General features: G+C 41.1%; 1 protein-coding gene across 6 annotated transcripts in view; it reads left to right on the forward strand.

Annotated features, from left to right (window-relative positions):
* SDK2 (sidekick cell adhesion molecule 2) overlaps positions 1-19955 on the forward strand; it is a 375646-nt gene that overhangs the window by 295716 nt on the left and 59975 nt on the right. For all 6 annotated transcript variants that reach the window (XM_060764246.2, XM_060764242.2, XM_060764244.2 and 3 more), the window contains exons 4-9: positions 322-469; positions 10311-10444; positions 14183-14294; positions 15081-15271; positions 16157-16240; positions 19403-19597. In XM_060764246.2, coding sequence (XP_060620229.2) covers positions 322-469; positions 10311-10444; positions 14183-14294; positions 15081-15271; positions 16157-16240; positions 19403-19597 — 864 coding nt within the window. The remainder of the gene's footprint in view (positions 1-321; positions 470-10310; positions 10445-14182; positions 14295-15080; positions 15272-16156; positions 16241-19402; positions 19598-19955) is intronic.

Here is a 19955-nt window from a genome sequence, read left to right on the forward strand (position 1 = left end):
CTTTCATGTTCCTTGATGCAGGCGAAACGTCAGGAGAAAATGCCTCTAGACCATGGCCATATAGCCCGAAAAAACCTACAACAACCCAGTGATTCTGGCCATGAATGCCTTCGACAATACGAAGAAGCAAGTGTTTTGATGTGTGCAAATGAATGCATGCCGGTATGTGTGTTTGTGTACATATATATACATGAACAGATATACCAGCCAGATTTGGCAACCTCTAGTGTCTGTCTGCTTCAGGCACTGAGAATACCTGGTCTTGGGTTTCCCTGCTCCTTAGAGCTAACAAATTTTTTTAATGTTTTTGTTCCTTTCCAGACATGGGGAGCTTTGAAGGAAGTGAGAAGCAGCAAAGTGTCTCTCATGGTGAAGCTGCTGTCATCCGCGCCCCCCGCATTGCCAGTTTCCCTCGCCCACAAGTCACTTGGTTCCGAGATGGCCGCAAAATCCCTCCCAGCAGCCGCATGTGAGTAAAATGGCTATTACAGGGAGCAAGCTTCAGTGATCAGAGACTTCCTAAGAAAGGTGTTTGAAAGGTTCCCTCCACCCTTAGTAACAGAGCCATGTGTCTCTACTCCTTTCTGTAGCAAACTGGCCAGTCTGATGAAGCAATTGGTGAACGGAGCATCTAAATGACCTTAGAGTAAACCATCCCACAACAAGCTTCTTTTGTGCCCTGAAGATCTATTTAACGACAACTTCTATTATCCTTATAGAGCTGAGTGAGGATGATGGAGGTTGTGGTAAAACTTGGCCAGAGGACACTGCCCTACAGTGTGATGTCAGCTTTTGCACCCGGAGGATTGGCCCTCCAGTAAATTTTCCAGAATAGGTGTGACCATTTGTTGCATTCCTATAAGCTGGGATCTCTCTTTTGCTTTCTTCTCTCTGTGAAGGACAAGATCATCCATCTCTTCCCCACTGACTTATGCCATGTTCATCTTAACAGATATCAGGCCTATGTGGGAGACAAAAAAGGTCAAATTTGAGAACTGTTCGGAATTAGAAACTTAATTTAGTTGCAGTTCAGTCAGAAGGTGATGGTCCTATCCCAAACAACATTTGGAACTCTTATATTTGGACAGTCATGTACACATATCACACACTCACACAAACAAAAGTGATTCAGCATCACTGGTCCTTTTCATATATGCAGGTACTAAGAAAGTAATGCAATTATATTATACATCAGTCAGTAATTGAGAGATTTGCCTCTATTGAGCCAGAAGCTAATAAGCAATGCAAATGCGCTCCCTTCACCTCTGTGTCCTCTGTTGTGCCCATGTGTCTGCCAGTGCACCTCGCAGATGCTCCCTTGCTCTGCCTGTTCCGTCTGGGGAGCATTGTGCACAGTTCCCTTTAGGGCTGTGTGCATTCCATCACACTTGCCAGCTAACTGCCCCCTTAGGAACCACTGTGCCTAATGGCCCATGTGCCCGCCCTGCCTCCGAGGCACCACAGAGCACTGCCTGCATGCCAATTCCATTCAGTACTGGCTCTATCAACCGTTTCACAGCAATTACTGCTGATTAATATTCATAAGAGAGTTCAGAGAGGTCCTTCCTTGAAAAGTGGATCCAGCCGTTGTGTCTGTGAGTGGGAGATTCCCGTCTGATGAATGCTGTTGACTTGGCAGATGTAGCCATGGATTCCTGCTATGCTAGAATAAACTGAATTTCTGCTCCCTGTCTTGCTAGCACTAATTTTTCAGCTTGTGACTAATTGAGCTGAATTGTAGAATTGCTTGCTGCACATTGTAGTTACTTTCTCCATATCACCCAACCATGATACATGAACAATGTTGCCAAAACAATGTGTGAGTTGGCTAAAACCAGGGCTGACCCTTCTTTTAGGCAGAGCAAGATTTTTAGGTGCCTGTACTTGGGGACATTGGGGACCAGGCTTCCTCCTGAACCCTCCTGGCCATGTTCTTCTCTCAGATGTCATAGCTGGATGTGCCATGGAGCACTGACCCACACCCTTCCCATTGATGCAAGACTGTATCCTATTCCCAAGCCAACTGCCAGTTCAGGCAGCTTTGGAGTGTGGATTGGAGGAGCTGTCATCTTGTCTTTCGCCTTCATCAGCATAAAATCTTGAGCTATCCCAGAAGAATAAACACTGTTTTGCCTCTTCAGGCTTCCTTGCTCTAACCTAAACCTAGAAGACTGTCTTTGTATTATTCTTCCAGTGTCCTCATTGCCTTGACAGGTGATGGGTGGGTGTGCGGAGTCTGTGTCTTTTTCTACTCTCTCTTATTACATTGCTGTCCTTAGCTGTCACCTTCCTTCAAGAGTCATTGTGGTGACTAAAGGGACTTAACCCTTTCAGCTACAATAGTACCTCAGGGGGATCGGGGAATAATGGATGCACTCAGCCTGCTACATGACATGAAAGGTTAGGTAAGTATCAGCAGTCTGCCTATAGATAGAAATATGACTTCACAACCTACCTGGAAAGAATTCTGAATATTGATAGTCCTGGAGGCTATCTTCCAGACATCCACAGAGAAAGAAGGCTGAGGCTTTTCTTGAAGAGGCATGAAGCATGTCCCAAAAGGATATCAGAACTAGCATTATCAACTGTCACCCCACCCCTACCCAAACACAAGTGGAGAAGCAGGAGGCAGACACATTAGCAGAGTCGTTTGTCTGAGAGAATCCTGCCACGTCCCATCTTAATGGGAGAAAGTGTGAGGGAATGCAGCTGAATGTGTCCTTGTTAAACTAACATTAAGGATGTTTAGCAGATGTCTCCAACGCATCACATTAAAATCCGGAGATAGGCTTGATAAACTAATGGCTTTGTTTATCATGGAGAAAATGAATTTAAAAGAAAGGGAGCCAAGAGAGAGAGATTGAGAGAGAGAGAGAGAGAGAGAGAGAGCGCTGTAAAGAAGGGCACTTGTTCTTTCTTAAGAATTGTAACACTCTGTTCAGGAAAGAAGGAGGGAAAAATGGCCATGTCTCCCCATTCAGACAGTCACATTCATAATGAGATACAGCATTGCCCCCACCAGTGAAGGGCAATTTTTCAGTAAGGAAAGCTTTTTAAGCAGCCACTGCTCTGCTTGTATGTTCATCAGCAGAGCTCACTCAAGGGTTATAAAGTTAAGGGCTGACAGGTCTCGTTTCTGCAAAATCTAACAGAAGGGAAGGTGTGTAGATGGTACCTGCATGTGTTCATGTTGCTGTGTAGCTGTGATGTCCTGGTTTTACTCAAATCATGTGCTGTCTTGAGTTCCGCTGTATAGGTGAAAGGCAGATAGAAATTAAATAAATTAAATAATCTGTCTTTCACCCTTGGGTGACTTTTTCTCCCACACTCCCACTTGACATTCTGCATTTCTGGACCACTGTGAAGTGTAAAATATCTCCTTCACCCATCGCAGTTACAGCATTATGATTCCATTTTAACTGCTATGCTTGTATCCTATGTCATCCTTTTATTGGCAATTTGGCCAGAGGCATTATAGAATCTTTTCACTGAAAAATCTCAAATCACTTCCCTAAATTCCAAATCCCAGGATCCCATAGAAGGTTTCCATTACAATTAAGTTGAAATCATAGCAACACAGTTTTGTAAAGTGAAAGGGACCATGTTCACATCTCTTTGTCTGAGACTCCCTTGGACCTCATCTTTTTGTCCATCTCCTGCCTGCCTGCCCTGATTACCTTAGACCAGTGGTTCCCAACCTTTTTTTGATGAGAGACCACTTTGACCAGGGACCACTCTCCAACATTAATACCAAAAGGTTTACGAATCAGTTTTTGGTCAAGTTTAGATTTGGTTTGGTTATTTGGGGTGCTGATTCAGAAAATGCATTGGATAGATCACATCAACTCTAGTTTCTGATAAAGAAATATATGCCATCCAGTAGTCGCCATCTGCTCACCCACAGAAAACCATATTTAATAATCTAGAGCTGATGTGGTCTATCCAAGGGGGCAGGGATGGTCAGCGACAGGGAAAGCATGGATGCACTGCAAAAGGAGCTGAAATAAAATAAAATAAATAGGATGGAGGCTCACAGACCCTGTTTTTATCCTTGTGGTTCACTAGTGCTCAGCGGCCCACAGGTTAAGAACCACTGCCTTAGACAAAACAGGGCTGTCCAGATGTTCTTGGATTATGGTGCTTGTCAGCCTTACCCAACTTAGCCAAAGTTGGGGGGATTTACAGACCATCAACATCTGGAGGGCTCCACTTTGCACACCCTTGTTTTCGATGTAGTTTCAGTAAAACATGCATTTCAGGCCTTGATCTAGTAACATAACATGTCTTCCTTCACTCTAACAGACCTGCTGGATGAGAACCAGCATGGCATAGTGGGTAAGAGGGACAGAGTAGGACTAACAAGATGTGGGTTCAAACTCCCACTTTGTTGTAATCTAGAAGAATTTCATTGAGTTGGAAGAGACCACAAGGGGCCATCCAGTCCAACCTCATTCTTCCATGCAGGAATCAACAATATTGGTACTTCTAATGGATAGTAGAAGGAGACACCACCACAAATTGAGATATATTCCACTAGCATAAAGCTCTTACCATCAGGACATTCTTTCTAATTTTTAGGTGGTAGATCTTTTCCTGTAGTTTCTTTGTCGTTCATAGGTTTCTTTGCAGGCACTTCAAATAGCACCCCCAAAGTAAAAGCTTATCAAGTGCAGGTTAAAAAAAAAAAAGAATCCTGCTAACTGTTACCATACACAACCTGTTTCTCCATGGTTGTGACATTTTCCATCATGATAGCAGTTCTGAAATTATAGCTTTGACTGTGTCTTCACCTAATTTGGCATGCTGTTGTGTGTTCACACCCCCATCTTCTTCCTGGGAACTAAGTTGAATATGCCGGCTGCTATTCTGTATGGGAATATGCCGGCTGCTATTTTGTATGATTTTCTCAGCAACCAGTTGGCGGGCAAGGACACCTTAGCTCTTCCTGTGAGTGAGGTGAGAGGGAGAATGCTACTGATAAGACGGCACTTTCAAGAGCTGTTGCTCTTGTGAAAGAAAATCCTTTGGAGAAGGCAGTTGTGCGTGCGTGAGTTTAAACATGATGAAAAATGATGACTTGTAGAATGCAAAGGTGAGAGACAAGGGCATATTTGATAAGTTGAATTAAATGTAAACATTTCCAGATGATGTAGTATTTAATAGCTTTGAAGATAGGAATGCTTTGGCTGTAATTAGAGGAAGCCACATATGCCAAACACACACGTATGCCTGTAGATTGTTGTTCTGGAAAACTATGGTTCATTACACACGATGATGCCCATTTCCTAGTAAGGGGAGGAAGATAGAGATGTTTGATCCATCCTTTTTCCCCCATGAGAGGGGGGAAAAGGATGGATATCCCACCAACTGTAGTGTTTTCCACTCTGGCAATCCCACCAATATGGCCAAATGTAGATATTCTATTCCTTGACCCATCAAACTTGAAGATTTCCATGAGCAATTAATATTAGTGAGAGCTTTCCTTGCTCCACATTTCTGTCACTAGTTTAAGGACTTTTTTCCTGTTTCCTTATGTGATCCCAGTGAACACTACCTTATATAGTCAATGCTGTCACTACAAGACACCTTGTCTGAATCAAACCTTTGGTATAAATTTGCCAAAAATGTACAAAAACAAAAATGATATTACCAAAGTTGAATATAGCAGAGTGAATATGTATTACATTTAAAACACAACACACACTGTTTCCCAGCCACCTTAAGTTAACTCAGATCTACTATGCCAAACTACGAACCCAAACTCTCCTCTCTGACTCCAATCCTAGTCTAATTCCCAATCTTTGTGTAGCTCATTGCTTCTTAACTTATGGATCCCAACCCCAAATGGGGTCCCCTTAGCTCAATGTTGGAGTCGTGAAAAATTTGGCAACAATAAAAAGTTTCTAAATGCCACCTAGACATTGACATGAACTCAGCTGAAAATGCTTCATCTGTACTTCATAAAAAAAGAAATTCAACCTTTTTAAAAAGTTTTGCAAATGTAATTTATCCATAAATGTTTGGTTTTTATACCTATTTTATATACCTGGGGTCAAGTAAAAATTATTAGATGGAAAAGGGTCACAAATGGACAAAGTTTAAGAAGCCCTAAACTAACTGGACTGATCATTTCTTTGGAGCTTTTGCTTGTTTCTTTCCTTGCATGGTGCTGTGTGTTTGTGTGTGAAAGGGTGTATATATCTTTAATGTTATTGCCTATTACTTTATGGTTTAATAGTGATCCTGTCTGAGTAAACCATTTTTAGCGCATCACTGTGATAGAATAAAACTATTGCTGCAATACTAGATATGTCTTCATTGGTCTAATATGCGTTTTAAGCCTGCTTTCCTTAATAATTAGGGCTAATTTATGTAATGATGTGTTTTGCCATAACATAATCTGCTCATTGCAAATATTTGAACAAAGCATGAGAACTGAGTAAGGCTGCTTTCTTATCATTTATTTTCTTCTTGCTGATTTTGTTACTAACTTCTGCTTGTTATAGTCCCAGTAGCATTGTGAATCTTATTACTGCGATCTTAATCTTACGTTATGTGACCTGACAATAAATTAAATCAAGCTAGGCAATAATTTCATCATTGAGTAACTCGGTTCCTTTCTATTGTCCCAAGTGATGCCAACCCAGTCGAAATTGTATTAAAAGCCCATTTATTTCTAATGAACTTTTTCACACATCACAAATACAGCTTTATCAATATCTGTGCTCACACAGGTAATGTACAAGTTATATCCTGTGTTTGTGGAACATACTTGTGTCTCAATCTCTTGTTTATACACTGCAGAAACACGAAGTCTTGAAAGAAAAATAGGACACCTCTGCCCTTATAGATTCCACACACATACATTGGCTAGATTTCTCTCGAACACAGAGACATTTCGGTAGAATTGAATGCATAACCTCCATTATGCAGGAAGTGAACTGGCTGCCTTTCCATTTGTAAAGGCAGTTTGAGGAGATAAAACGCCTTTATCACAAATTTAACAGTAAAATATATTTCCCCTCCCCCAGCCATTTTATATCTCCAGCAGATTAGATCACTCTTTTAAAAAAGAAAGCTATTAATCTATGAACTTCCAACTTGTTCTCCCTCCAGAACGCGGAGCCACTGAGATAATTTAAAGGCAGGCACAGGAAACGGGGAAGATTTTTATTTTATTTTATTGCTTTTCATTTGAGGTGAAGATAGCTTCAGCACAGAGCAAATGTTTGGTTTGTGCATTTCAGTCGCCTTCTCCTCTGGGATCACGGGACACTGTTAAAGTGAAGAGCTTGGAAATGTTACTTTTTGGGCTATGTCTTCCAGATTTCCCCAGCAAGTATAGGCACTGGGGATTGTGGGAGTTGTAGTAAAAAAAACCTCTTCCAAAGTCTTCATGTGTGCATTTAGTCACATCCAAGCATACACAGATACGGACACACTTATATGTATTATTATGTCTGAACTGAGATGGCTGCTTAGCTGCTGCTTTTAAGATATTTCTAAGATTTGATCCTATTCTTGTCTCATCTTGTTCAGAGAGTTTTATGGGAACCTCCACTTGTAACTTTCTGATGTTTTCTTGCCGTGTCTTTCCTTTTGATTCTGTTGATGATAGCACCTGATACTTGAAGATATTGTCTGCATACTGAGGACAATTGGAACATAGACAATACATTCAAACCAGCCTATTAGTTTTAGTTTCTGCAAAACAAAGGAAGATAAAACAATTACAGCATTGTGCAATTGGTAACTGTAGAAGCCTCCACCTTGAATGATCCTCTATATGTGTGTATGTGAGTCCTGATAAGAGTTATGCAGACAGTAGACTTCCAATCTAATTGTTTTTTTCCTTTCTAGCTTCAGAGATATGCGGATCTGTGGAAAAACAAATTAAAAAACTATAAGCCAGGAAAGAAACACATAAATTCTTGAAGTCAAACAGGTTGCCTTATGTATTCCTACTCTAGTGTATGTTAAACATACTCTATGCCTAAAATAAATGCATTTCTGATTTTGTCAGTACATTTTGGTATTCTATCTTTTTAGAAAGACCATTAAACTTAAGATTTATTAGAAGTGCATCCTGCTTTATTTTATAGGGATTATTCTAGACCTTACATTAGGACTGGGTAGCATAATTGTTTGAATACACACTGATTACACACTAGAATATATAATTAAACTTATGTGGTATGCACAACCAAGCAACATCAAATGTACAAATCTACTTCCATGACCTTGAATTAAATGCATTGAAATGTCCAACTATTTCATACAGTAACATGTTTATTTATTTATTTTTGCAGTTGTAACCCATTTTTCTCATCCCCGGAGGGGGACTCAGGGTGGCTTCACAACAGGCATTCATTCACTGCCAACAACAGTAATAAATAATAATAGCAATTAAAACAATTCATTAAGGCATTAAATTACTAAACATTTGTTTAAAATCACACAGGTTTAAAATCATAGACATTAGACAGAAACAGGATTCATATGTACAAATAGGTACATGAATATTCACTTTTTCCATTCAGATTCGCTAGACACTTCCATAAGTGTATACAGAAGTTGTGTCCCAATCCTGTGTCAAATTCATTTGCTTAAGGTGCTTGCTGGGCACATATGCATGGGAGCCATGTTTTGTCATGGTTGACAAGGACTGGAACGGTTCAAATCCCCACCCAGATTGCTGGATGTTTTTTGACTAGTCACAATCTTTTACTTTAGCTTAACCAACAAACCTGTTGTGAAATAAAGTGGGGTGGGAGAATGTTTTATGCTGTGTCATAAACAATATGCGGGGCAGATTATGAATGTAATTTATAATAAATGAATGTGGGACATAGATTATTACCCTCAAATAAAATACAGCTGCCAAATGTTTACACCAAATGATATCATTAACACACTATGGCCCAAATCCTATTTTAGTCATGGATTATAATAGGTCTTTTGAATCCATTAGAAATATTGACTCACCATTCAACAGTTGACTGAATGGGGGCCCATCTAAACACCACCTAAACACGGGATTTTCTGAGTTCAAGGGGAGGGGTTGCTACATGTCGTTAGTGCTAAAAGCACACTGATTCACTGCAGTGGACAAAAAAGATGAGTTTAAAAGGTCCCCTTTTATACCTATTCTGGCCAGAAAATGTGCATATTCGCATCACTGAATATCCCTGCACTCACCAAAAACATGTGATTTCCTTTCCTCCAACCTGTGAAGACTTCTCCAGCACATGACTGCTTTTAAAAAGCCTGAAACAGCTGCTCAGCTGATTGGACTGTAAACTGGACACACAGCTGATTTAAAGGAAGCACGAATTGAGAGCAATTAGAATTCACATACCCGCATATACAGTCCAGTGCATAACAGTGATTTTTAAAAATACTTCCACCAGATGTCCCTTATCCACCCTCAATCTTGTTCCGATACAAAGGAAGCCTGTTAGAATGGTGGGGGAAGAAATACCGGGATCCACAGGCCTGTGTGGGGACATGTTCTCAGGTCCCGGGTTTTTGTTTTTTGTTTTTTATCCTCCTTTTAAAGCCTGCATTTTTGCACTGTGTAGAAGTATCCTGGGTTTACTGTATTTGGGACTAACCAATTATAGCAATCAGCACACAACTCCAACCTAAACACATACTTTAGAGAATAAATCCTATGAAATATAGCAGGATATATTTCTAAGTAAACCTTAAGTGTAATGGTCTTTCTAAAAAGATAGAATACCAAAATATACTGACAGATTCAGAAATTCACTTATTTTAGGCATAAAATTAAAGGATGTATTTGTCCTTTTTCTGTACTCTCTGTCATGAAGACTCAAGCCAAGTGGCAGAGTTGCAAGATATAAAAATACTTCCTGGCATTCATCTAGTCATATCATGGGTTTTCCCTCAGTTTCAGAAATACACCCTGGTGGTGATAGGGGAACTGACCCAAGACTTTGCTAGATGATGGTATGTCATTAGAAAGGGATGAACCATTTGGGGTTCTGCAACAGATAATATTCCCCCTTCTACTACCTTAGTGTGCCTTGCCTGACTGTACTTAATCAGAGTGAAAAATCCATTCTTAGCCATAGGAATCAGATCTCCCTGCTTGGAATTTCCAAAGTGTGTTGGAGGAACAGGGGCTTTCACATTGTCCCTCACAGTGTTAGCCAGTAGAAAATTAAGTACATACCATACACTTATTAAGGCATTGTGTGCCACATATCTGGCAGCTTCTTTTCAGGATGACCATCTTACATCTTGGATGCAAACTTAACTCTAAACCCTTTCTTCTTTCCTTTCAGAGCTATCACCCTGGAGAACACTCTTGTGATCCTATCTACAGTGGCCCCTGATGCTGGACGGTACTACGTGCAGGCTGTAAATGACAAGAATGGAGATAATAAGACCAGCCAACCTATCACACTCACCGTGGAGAGTAAGTGCCACTCAGGGTGGGGTGGGAGAGACCCTTGACTTAAGAGCCATTTTTATAGCAAGGTTTCTAAACATTTAGGAATTTGAAGGTAAGGGTTCAGCACCTGTTCCTGTCTTCTCATGGGATAATAAATTATGAAACCAGGCTGTTTTTCAAGGTCTGGTGGAAGCAACCATTGAGTTCTATAATATCCTCACAAATAGCTTGGATTTGGTATCTTGCTGTATCCTGCATATCCATGAGGGTTATGTTCCTGAACTTCATATGTGAAACCACCTAAAACAGCAAATTTTATTGAAATGAAGGAATTCTAGCCTGATAAAAAATACTATAGATTTGTGCTTGGTGGACCCAGAAAATGCCTACCAGAGCCATATTTTGTCAGTTTAAATCAAACTGTGAGTATTGATACTTTGAATACAGGGTCTGTACTGTATTTGCATTTACTAATGTTGAGCCTATGCATCTGTTTATCTGCATGGTTCTTTCTTTGGAACAGTTGAAGCCATCCACAATTTCTGCTTAAGCCTTGTGTCACAAGCCTAGACACACTGACTTGCAAATAGGTCCCCATGGACTTGTCAGAGAGACATGCATAGGACTGAGCTGCCTGTCACAATTCTGCTGCTATTTATCATCAGCACTTTGCACTTTGTAAATCCAGAGTATTTTCCTACCACCCAAAAATGTATTTCCCAGCAACATCATATCACAAATTGCATCATTCTAATGGCTTAAACTCAGTTGTGAATTTTCCTTGCCCAGGTTATTGGCATGAACCTTACAGTGATGTCCAACCCTCCACCCACCAGATCATGATGATAGGAAATTCCTCTTCCTAAGATCAAGGGAAGCTTACAATAACCATAGATCAGGGAAGCCTCTATGTGGTCATTAAGACATTGTTGGACTATATTTATTGAGGAGAAGGTACCAGAGTATTCAGTGGGGATGACCCCAAGGTAGATAGGCATGGGACTGGCATCTGAGTCTAACATTGACTCATTAATCTGTTCCTGTGTGGGCCACAGGGGACCTGTGAATAAATAAATTGAAGGCCAACTCTTTGAAACTTATGTTAGCTCAGCAAGACACATTTATTTATTTTTATTTACTTTGAGGATGAGGAAGGCTGAGGGTGTAGCAAATGCCTTGGTTGTTTTTCATAAAGACCAGCATGTTCCTGAATCCCAACATACAACTAGTTTTTCTTTGCATCTGACTTTTCAGTTGCTCTTCCTGGGACTTTTCAGTTGCTCTTCCTGGCTCAGACTCAAATTTAATTTGCTGTGTATCTTTGGCAAAGCATCAGCTGGTGCTGACTAAACATTTCTGCTGGCTCCAAATTTATTTAGGCACTTTGGACCAGAGCTCCAAGAGCTCAAGCATTCTAATTACATCACATTGAATCAATCCCCATCCCATGTTTCCCATACTATCTAGACAATGTTAATCACGGCACACAATATGGGAATAGTGATATGGAGACAACATTAGTAATAGGCTCTTCAGTCTGAAGGAATCCTCCCAGCACATATGGAATCTACACGAATCAGCTCGAGTCCCTCCAGATTATGTTTACTTCATGGCTGTTTTATGTCTCCTAGACTTGGCTTTCTATCCCCCTCCCTCTTCTATGCCCCATTAATCTGGAGTGTTGTACCTCCGTGTGTAATAAACACCATAGCGCACGCCTTTATGGATTCAGCTATATCAGCAGCCTTGCAACTCCAGCCAAAGCATGGAGGGGGTGGAGGTGTAGGGTTTATCACTGCAATTATTTTGCTTTATTCATTCATCCTGTTTTCGCTGCTGCTTCTGTTCCTGCTCTTTTTCCTTCTTTAATGTCATTTGCTGATGGGAGAGCAGATGACAGATCTCTGTAGAATTTCATGGTGAATATTGGCTCTTCCAAGAGCTTTGAAGATGTATGCAACAGGCTATTGTCTAAGGTCTAGACAATGGCTGCTTATGTTATATAAGTAAAGAGGGAGGAATTTCCTCACAGTATCCAAGGAAAGACAATATATTTGTGTCCATTGGTCACGATATTTTCTCTCTTCCCTGGAAGCTGACCACAGACAACCACTTTAAGTATCAGTTCTCCTAGGCAACTCCATTTTGTTGACTTGTTGGGAGATTTCAGATAAATCTCATCCTTTTGTTGTCCCCATCCTCCCCTCACACCAAAGTGGTATTTCCTCTTCCTTGACTTTATGGTAGGTTTTACTCAAAAGCTGTAAACAAAACAGGATGCCTTGGAGTAACACTTGAAATGGGAGAGGCACAGGGGTGGGGGGAAATCACACTTGTCTGCTCCTTGCCACCGTTACTGCTTCATTCATTAGGACTGATTAATTCCTCTCTTAATTAAGGGATGCTCTTGTCAAGGAACTAAAAGGGTGAAGTGGGACGGAGAGATCAAGAGCACAACAGGGAGATAAGAGAGAGGTGAAATTGGGAATTGGGCAGATAAATGGCAATAACTGGCAGGCAAGCCTAAACGGCTGCCATTTCTGGCCATGTTCAAGATCTGTTGGCTAAGTAACATGAGCCAACTGGTATGACTGGGCTCATACTACCTACACTTGATCTTAGCCAAAAGGCTGAGAAGCGGCCTAGACCAAATAGCAGGGTAATGTAGCTTTTGTTCTAGTGATGAGAGATAAATGGCGGAAAAGCTGTTTAGGACCAGCATTTCAAATCACATTATTCTTTTTCTGTTGTCTTTATTATTTGTATACTCATTCTGTTTCACTTGGTCATGTTCAGGGCACTGAAGTCCCATCCTCTCACCATTAAATATCATATTCATCAATTTCTAAGATTTCTCCAGTCATTGTGTCCTTAAAATTGAAAATGGAAGTTTTACAGCCATTAAATAGTGTTTCTGTGCTTCAACCAAATTATGTCTTGCCTACAGGCATGGATTTAGTTATGGATAAACTTAGGGCAAAAGAGGTGTCCTACAGGAATGGGTTTTAGCATAGCAGAGGGCACAAATCAATGTTACATGGACAAGTTGTCTGCTTAGGCAATGAGCTTTCTCATGCTCTCCTATCCACAACTCAAAAATATACTATGGAGAGCTGACCTACTGAGTTTTGTTAGCGGAAGCATTTGGGTATATGGAAAATCACTGTTGGAATTTTCTAAAATAATTATGGAGGAATAATGTGTCTGTACATATTTTCAGCTACAGTTCCCAGATACAGTTCCCCTCGCCAAGATTCTGGGGGTTGTTATTTCCAAAGTTTGTTTTGTGATCCCTGATTTGCACATTATAGTGACATAGCTAATGAAAATGTTGGAAATCTGGATGATGGTGATGATGGTGATGATGATGATGATGATTATGATGATGATTATTATTATTATTTCTTACTTCACTAGCATGGCACTGGTTTAAGGTGTGATGATTGAACGAATAAGCCCTAATGCAACTTGAATCCAAACTATCTGAAAGACTGTATTCCCTCATACAAATATCCTCTGGCCTTGACATTCTAACGTGAATATGTTCAGAAGAGCTTGGCTGATGGTTGAAGAATCACTTCTTAACATTTGGAAATCCAAAATGTGCTTAATGGCTAATATTAGTATCCCATTGCCAAGGAGAGCCACATAGTCCTCAAATGTCATCAACCTAGAGAAAAGAAAAGAAGTGCATTCCTACTGACTGTAAATGTTCCATTTCAAAAATAAAACCAGTGCCAACATCTATTCATCTTTCTTCAGACGTAGGTGGCCCAGCAGATCCCATTGCACCAACCATTATTATCCCACCACGCAACACCAGCGTAGTATCTGGCACATCAGAAGTGACCCTTGAATGTGTGGCCAATGCAAGGTAAGTCTCTACCTGACTGCCATGCTCTGCAACTGTGTACAACTGCAAAATTTAGCTGCTAGAACTTTGAAGGTGGTCATATGATCAGTTGCAAGCCTGCTTTTCCACGGAGCATCAAATCCATAATACATGCTGTCTCATAGACACCTCCAGAATTGAGCTGTTATTCATGAATGCAAAGCTATGCTCTGGTAAATGGCCTTTTTAGGCCACCCAAAGTCCTCTGCTCAGGGACAACTGTTAGTTTACATGTCAGTGTAGTAGGGAATCATCTCTGGGTTTTAACCCAGAATTTAAAAGAGCTGTCTTTTAAACTCTGATGAATCCCCCAAACTGGTTCAACAACCTGGTTACCTTCTTGAAAGTTTAGATGAAAAAACTAAAAACAGTGATAGTTGTTGAACCATCTCTAGGAGGTAGCTCACTCTCAGAAACATCCATGCACCATCCTCTCCCACCTGGAAGTTTAGATGTCACCAGCCTCTAGTGAGTCTAGATATTCAGGGGCACATGTCACACCATGCAATCTGCAAAGGAAATCCAACCCAATGACCCCAATGAGGGAAAATTCTCTCAACTGGCACCAAAAGTTCATCTTTTTTGCAATCATATGAAAAATTTAATCTCTCCCTCCACCCTCCTTGATCCATGTTGACATTCACTGCATTTACATTTGGTTTAAAATATTTGTTGTGAATTTCCCCTGGACTGCCGAGATATATTTGGGGTCTTGTTTGTTACGTGATGACACTGGCCCCACCTCTCATAGGCTTCTCTGCTAACCAGGCCACTGATCAAGCTGCACATCATCTGGAAGAAGGGCGGTGTCCCTGTGTCCACTGGTATCAGTGACTTTAACCGGCGCCTGACAATTCTCAACCCCTCACTGAGTGACAGTGGCTACTACGAGTGTGAAGCAGTGCTGCGCAGTAGCAGCGTCCCCTCTGTGGTTCGAGGAGCCTACCTCTCTGTGTTGGGTAAGAAGGGCATGGGAGGGGACTGGGTCACCAGCTCTGATGCGCAAGCAGGATCACAGCCCCACCTGTGTACCTGCTGTGGCCATAAGAAGATGCACTCACTCTCTTTCCCAGTCTGTTGCTGAAGTCAAGAAGTTTGTTGTGGTAGACACTGTTAGATCTATAGGGAGAACTAATTAGTACAAAATACACACAGGGAGAAAAGAATCAACAAAATATTTATCTTGGACAAGCTGCACATTCTCAGCCTAAGAGGTGGAGCCCCTGGTGGTGCAATGGATTAAACCCTTGTACCAGCAGGACTGCTGACCTATAGGTCAGTCATTTGAATCCAGGGAGAACAGGTTGCGCTCCCTTTGTCAGCTCCAGCTCCCCATGAGGGGACATGAGAGAAGCCTTTCACAAAGATGATAAAACAACAAACATCCAGGCATCGTCCTTGCTGACGGCCAATTCTATCACACCAGAAGCGACTTGCAGTTTCTCAAGTCGCTCCTGACATGAAAAAAAGCCTAAGAGGTAGGCAAAGGCAAGCTTCCTTTGAATAAATATTTTCAAGAAAATTGCACAAGAGAGTTGTCATCAACTTGAAAGCATGTAATAGCAATATCAGAGTCAAACCATTACGCTTAGTACTATCTCTCCTGATTGACAACCGGTCTCAGGCAGGAGGCGATTCAGCTTGATTCTACATTCTATCTGATTTCTTTAGCCAGAGATTCTAAACACAGAATTTGGGGTCTTCTGTATGCATAATAAGCGTTTTGTTTCTGAGCTATGGCAGTTTCTCAAGTCGCTCCTGACGTCATTATTCATGGATAAGTTCTGCTAACACTTTGGAATGAATGAGTGTTGGTTTCTCCCATGTTTGTCTCCTTCTTACAGAGCCACCTCAGTTTACCAAGGAACCAGAGAGACACATTACAGCTGAGATGGAGAAGGTAGTTCAGATTCCATGCCAGGCCAAAGGTAATTTTTTCAATCTGTTCATTTTATTATGGGTCTTTTTGATCAATTGAGCTTCAAGTGAGGGCATGTGCTCCTTGCAGTTCTAATGCCACCTCTGCTAGAAATACAATTAGAACATGCAAATTTTCCACCCGAATTACATCCTGAAAATTTCAACATAACAAGGGGTTGCAATTACTCTTCCCCACCCCGCTCATGGTCTTCCTTGCCTTTTACACACATTTTAAGGGGGAAAGAACTTTCACATAAAGATTAGCAAATTTCTTCCCCTGTCAAGTTGCAAAGATAACCTTGAAGAAATTATCTGAACACAACAAGTATGACATACTGACATATGCCTGAGTCTCAGACAGTCTTAGACAAGCAGCCCAATGGTAAATGGCAACACTATTCACAGCAGCTGAAATTATGTCAAGGTTTGTGCTCTTTCTGATGGGAGCAGAGAATCTCAGCAAAGAAACGGTGAACTGAAATTGCAAGATACTGGCCTGAGTTTAAGGCTGCTGCAGACATTTTCTAAGAATAGTCTGGCCAGCCTCCAGAGTTCCCAAAGGATACTGCAGAGGATTCAAAATGTATTTATTTATTATTTACTTACATACTTATTTTATAAATTTGCATATATTGCCCTTCAATGAATAATTTCCAGAATACTGAGCAATATAAAAAGATATAGAATACACATTAAAGCAACTGGCATAGTAAAAGCTGCAATAAAAGAGTTAGATGTTGAAAGAGATCTTTGAAGATGTTAAAGGTATGGCATTGGGGAGGATTTAAGTCCTCCCTGGGTATTGGAAAAGAATTAAATCCATTAAAGCAAGAGTGAACAAAGTGAACCCTAGGCTGTATGCAGCCCTGAATTCCTCTTCTGCATCCTTCAGTTTTCACATCCCGGTATATTCCTGCAAGCCCCCATAGATTCCAAAAATTTCAAAATCATTCCTAGGCCCATTTCTGGACCCCAAAACACCAGAAGAAAGCTAAAACCATAGAAGAATAAAACAGTTTTGCTTCCCTGCCCTCCCTAACTACGCAACCCTTTCACGCATATATAAAGGCTGAATAATAGTTGAAAATAAAAATGCAAGTGGCAATACAATGTATAATTTCATTTGAATATTTATTTATTTATTTATTTGCAACATTTCTACCCCACCTTTCTCCAACCTGAAGGGGACTCAAGGCGGCTTACACTTAGTAAACTATTCTATAGTTGACTAAGTGTAAGCCTTCAAATAATGTACAGTTAAAATAAACATTGAAATAGAATTATAACATACATTGAAACAAATCCATCCTGTTTGATCAACAGTAGATATCCTTTGGCCCTCTGGTTTTTCAGGCTGTAGGCTATTCAAATGAAAGTCAAACCTAATTCAAGAAATGTCTTTGCTGGGTATGATTCTTAGTGTACTGGGTTGTAGGAACTCAGTCATATGAAATCCGTTTAGAAGGCAGGGATGCACAAAAGTTAGCTTTGATAAACTGACTACATTAGGCATGGGCAAACTTTTTTTGCCTTGGGGCCACATTGTGGGCTCAACCAAGAGGGCTGGGTTGGGAAGGAGAGGTCCTGTGAGAGGATGAGGCCAGGAGGGGCTGGGGCAGGGCCCAGGTCATCCTCAGGTTGTCCTGCTGGCATAATAATAACAACAACAACAGCAATGGCAACAACAACAACTTTATTTACAACCCACCCTATCTCCCCAAGAGGACTTAGGGTTGCTTGCAGGCCTGTAGTGGGGGGGGGGGGAGGGTTAGGGGTTCAAACCCCTCCCCCTGAAATTTTTCAGGTTAAAAAAAACCCTGGTTTACTCATGAATTTTAACTGGTTAACCAAATCCCCATGCTAAGTCTATGAGATGCAAAAAATTAAGAGTCCCTCCAGAACTGCAAGCACTATCTCAAGCAAATATTGACAATTTATTCACACTGTCATTACTTGCAGCAATAGCTGATGTAGAGAAGCAACCAAGTTGGGGGTGTGTGTGTTGAATGCTCTCATTAAGGAGGCCAGACTTGGTGGAGGTGGTTGACAGGGACGGAGCTGCAAGCTATTGAAGGCTGCTCTGCCCCCTGCTGTGCTCTTTGCTTCAGCGTGAGCTAGGAGGCAGGTTTCAACCCCCCCCCCTGAAATTTTCAAAACTCCCCCTCCCCCCCGAAATTTTCAACCCTCCCTGAATTTTTTTTCTGGCTACGGCCCTGGTTACTTGCCCCATCCTTATATCAGAGGAAAAAGAGGGCTCTCAGCTTCTGCGTGCCTTACTCCCCCATCATTTCTGCATAAGTATGTAGCAGGCCACCATGTCCTTATGCTGAAAGGACAGGAAAAATGAGGAGGGCCTGAGGTAAGCACCCAGGGGGCCACATTTGGCCCCCGGGCCTTCGTTTGCCCATGCCTGGACTACATATATATTAGAGCCCTTTTCCTTTCACTCTGGCCCCATCTACACTGCCATATAATGCATTTTACATTCCATCCTATTTATTATGACTTGTTTTAATTTTTGGTGATTTAAATTGTTGGACTTGTTCTGTGTTTTATTATTATTTATGTTATTGTTTTGTTGTAAGCCGCTATGAGTCTGTTTGGGAGATGGGGCAGGATTCATTCATTCATTCATTTTCATAATGAAGTTTATCTACATTGAACTGCATTATATGGCAGTGTAGACTCATATAATGCAGTTCAATGCAGTTAAACTGCATTATAAGAATGCCTTATATGGCAGTGTAGATGGGGCAACTGACTATGAAACTTCCTCTCCCGCAAGATCAGGCTAGTTCCATCCCTTCTGGCTTTCTGGTGGTTAGTGAAGACAGCTATTTTCCTTTGCCTTTGAATCTGAAAATTCAAATGTGCCTGCTATGGCTTTTTAAAAAAAAAATCTGCCTCTCTCTTTTTAGAGCTATTTTTAGAGAAGTCTGGAGTATGCTATTTCGTTTTTAGTTATTTTGGTAGCATTTTTACCCACAACACATCAATCCCAGGGTCTTAGTGAGTCAAGGGTGATATATGTGTCATAGATAAATGAATGGATAGATAGAAATGTCATCTCTGACCAGGCTTTTTCCCTTTTTCCTTTTGATATTTCAACTAATTCAAGTAGTTTTACAATGCACTTAAAACTTTCAATGAATAAATATTTTGTTTTGCAGGTGTGCCTCCACCTCGTATGTTTTGGTACAAGGATGCAGTGCTACTTGCTGTGGAAAGACTTGCACGTTTCCAGCTCCTTGCCAACGGGAGCCTGCAGATCAGTGGATTAGTGCCAGATGACACAGGCATGTTCCAGTGTTTTGCCCGCAATGCTGCTGGTGAGGTGCAGTCCTCCACATACCTGGCTGTCACCAGTAAGTGTTCAGTAAATGGCTTCATGTGCCTTTAGAGGAAAGCAAGGGAGGGTTGGAAGCTCGTTTCCCTTTTGGTTTGATTGGAGTGTGTCACCATTCACAAACTCAGATGTGGGAGAAGGCAAAAAAGACTAGAATCCTAGAATTATTTATGGGGCCTTCCACTAGATTGTGTTGTCTGTGAGTGGCTGTAGATGAGTGAGAAAGCCAGAAAATGAAATCGAGTTAAAAGCTGTACAAGTCTAATTTGTAGTTACCCTGTAGTGTACCATGGAATGTAGCTGATGCCATGTAAATGGAGCTGCATTGGGCTGAAGAAAAGGAGACAGAATCTTTCATAAGAAGCAATCTTTCAGAA

The sequence above is a fragment of the Anolis sagrei genome, chromosome 2, assembly GCF_037176765.1.
Source record: "Anolis sagrei isolate rAnoSag1 chromosome 2, rAnoSag1.mat, whole genome shotgun sequence".
NCBI lineage: Eukaryota > Metazoa > Chordata > Lepidosauria > Squamata > Dactyloidae > Anolis > Anolis sagrei.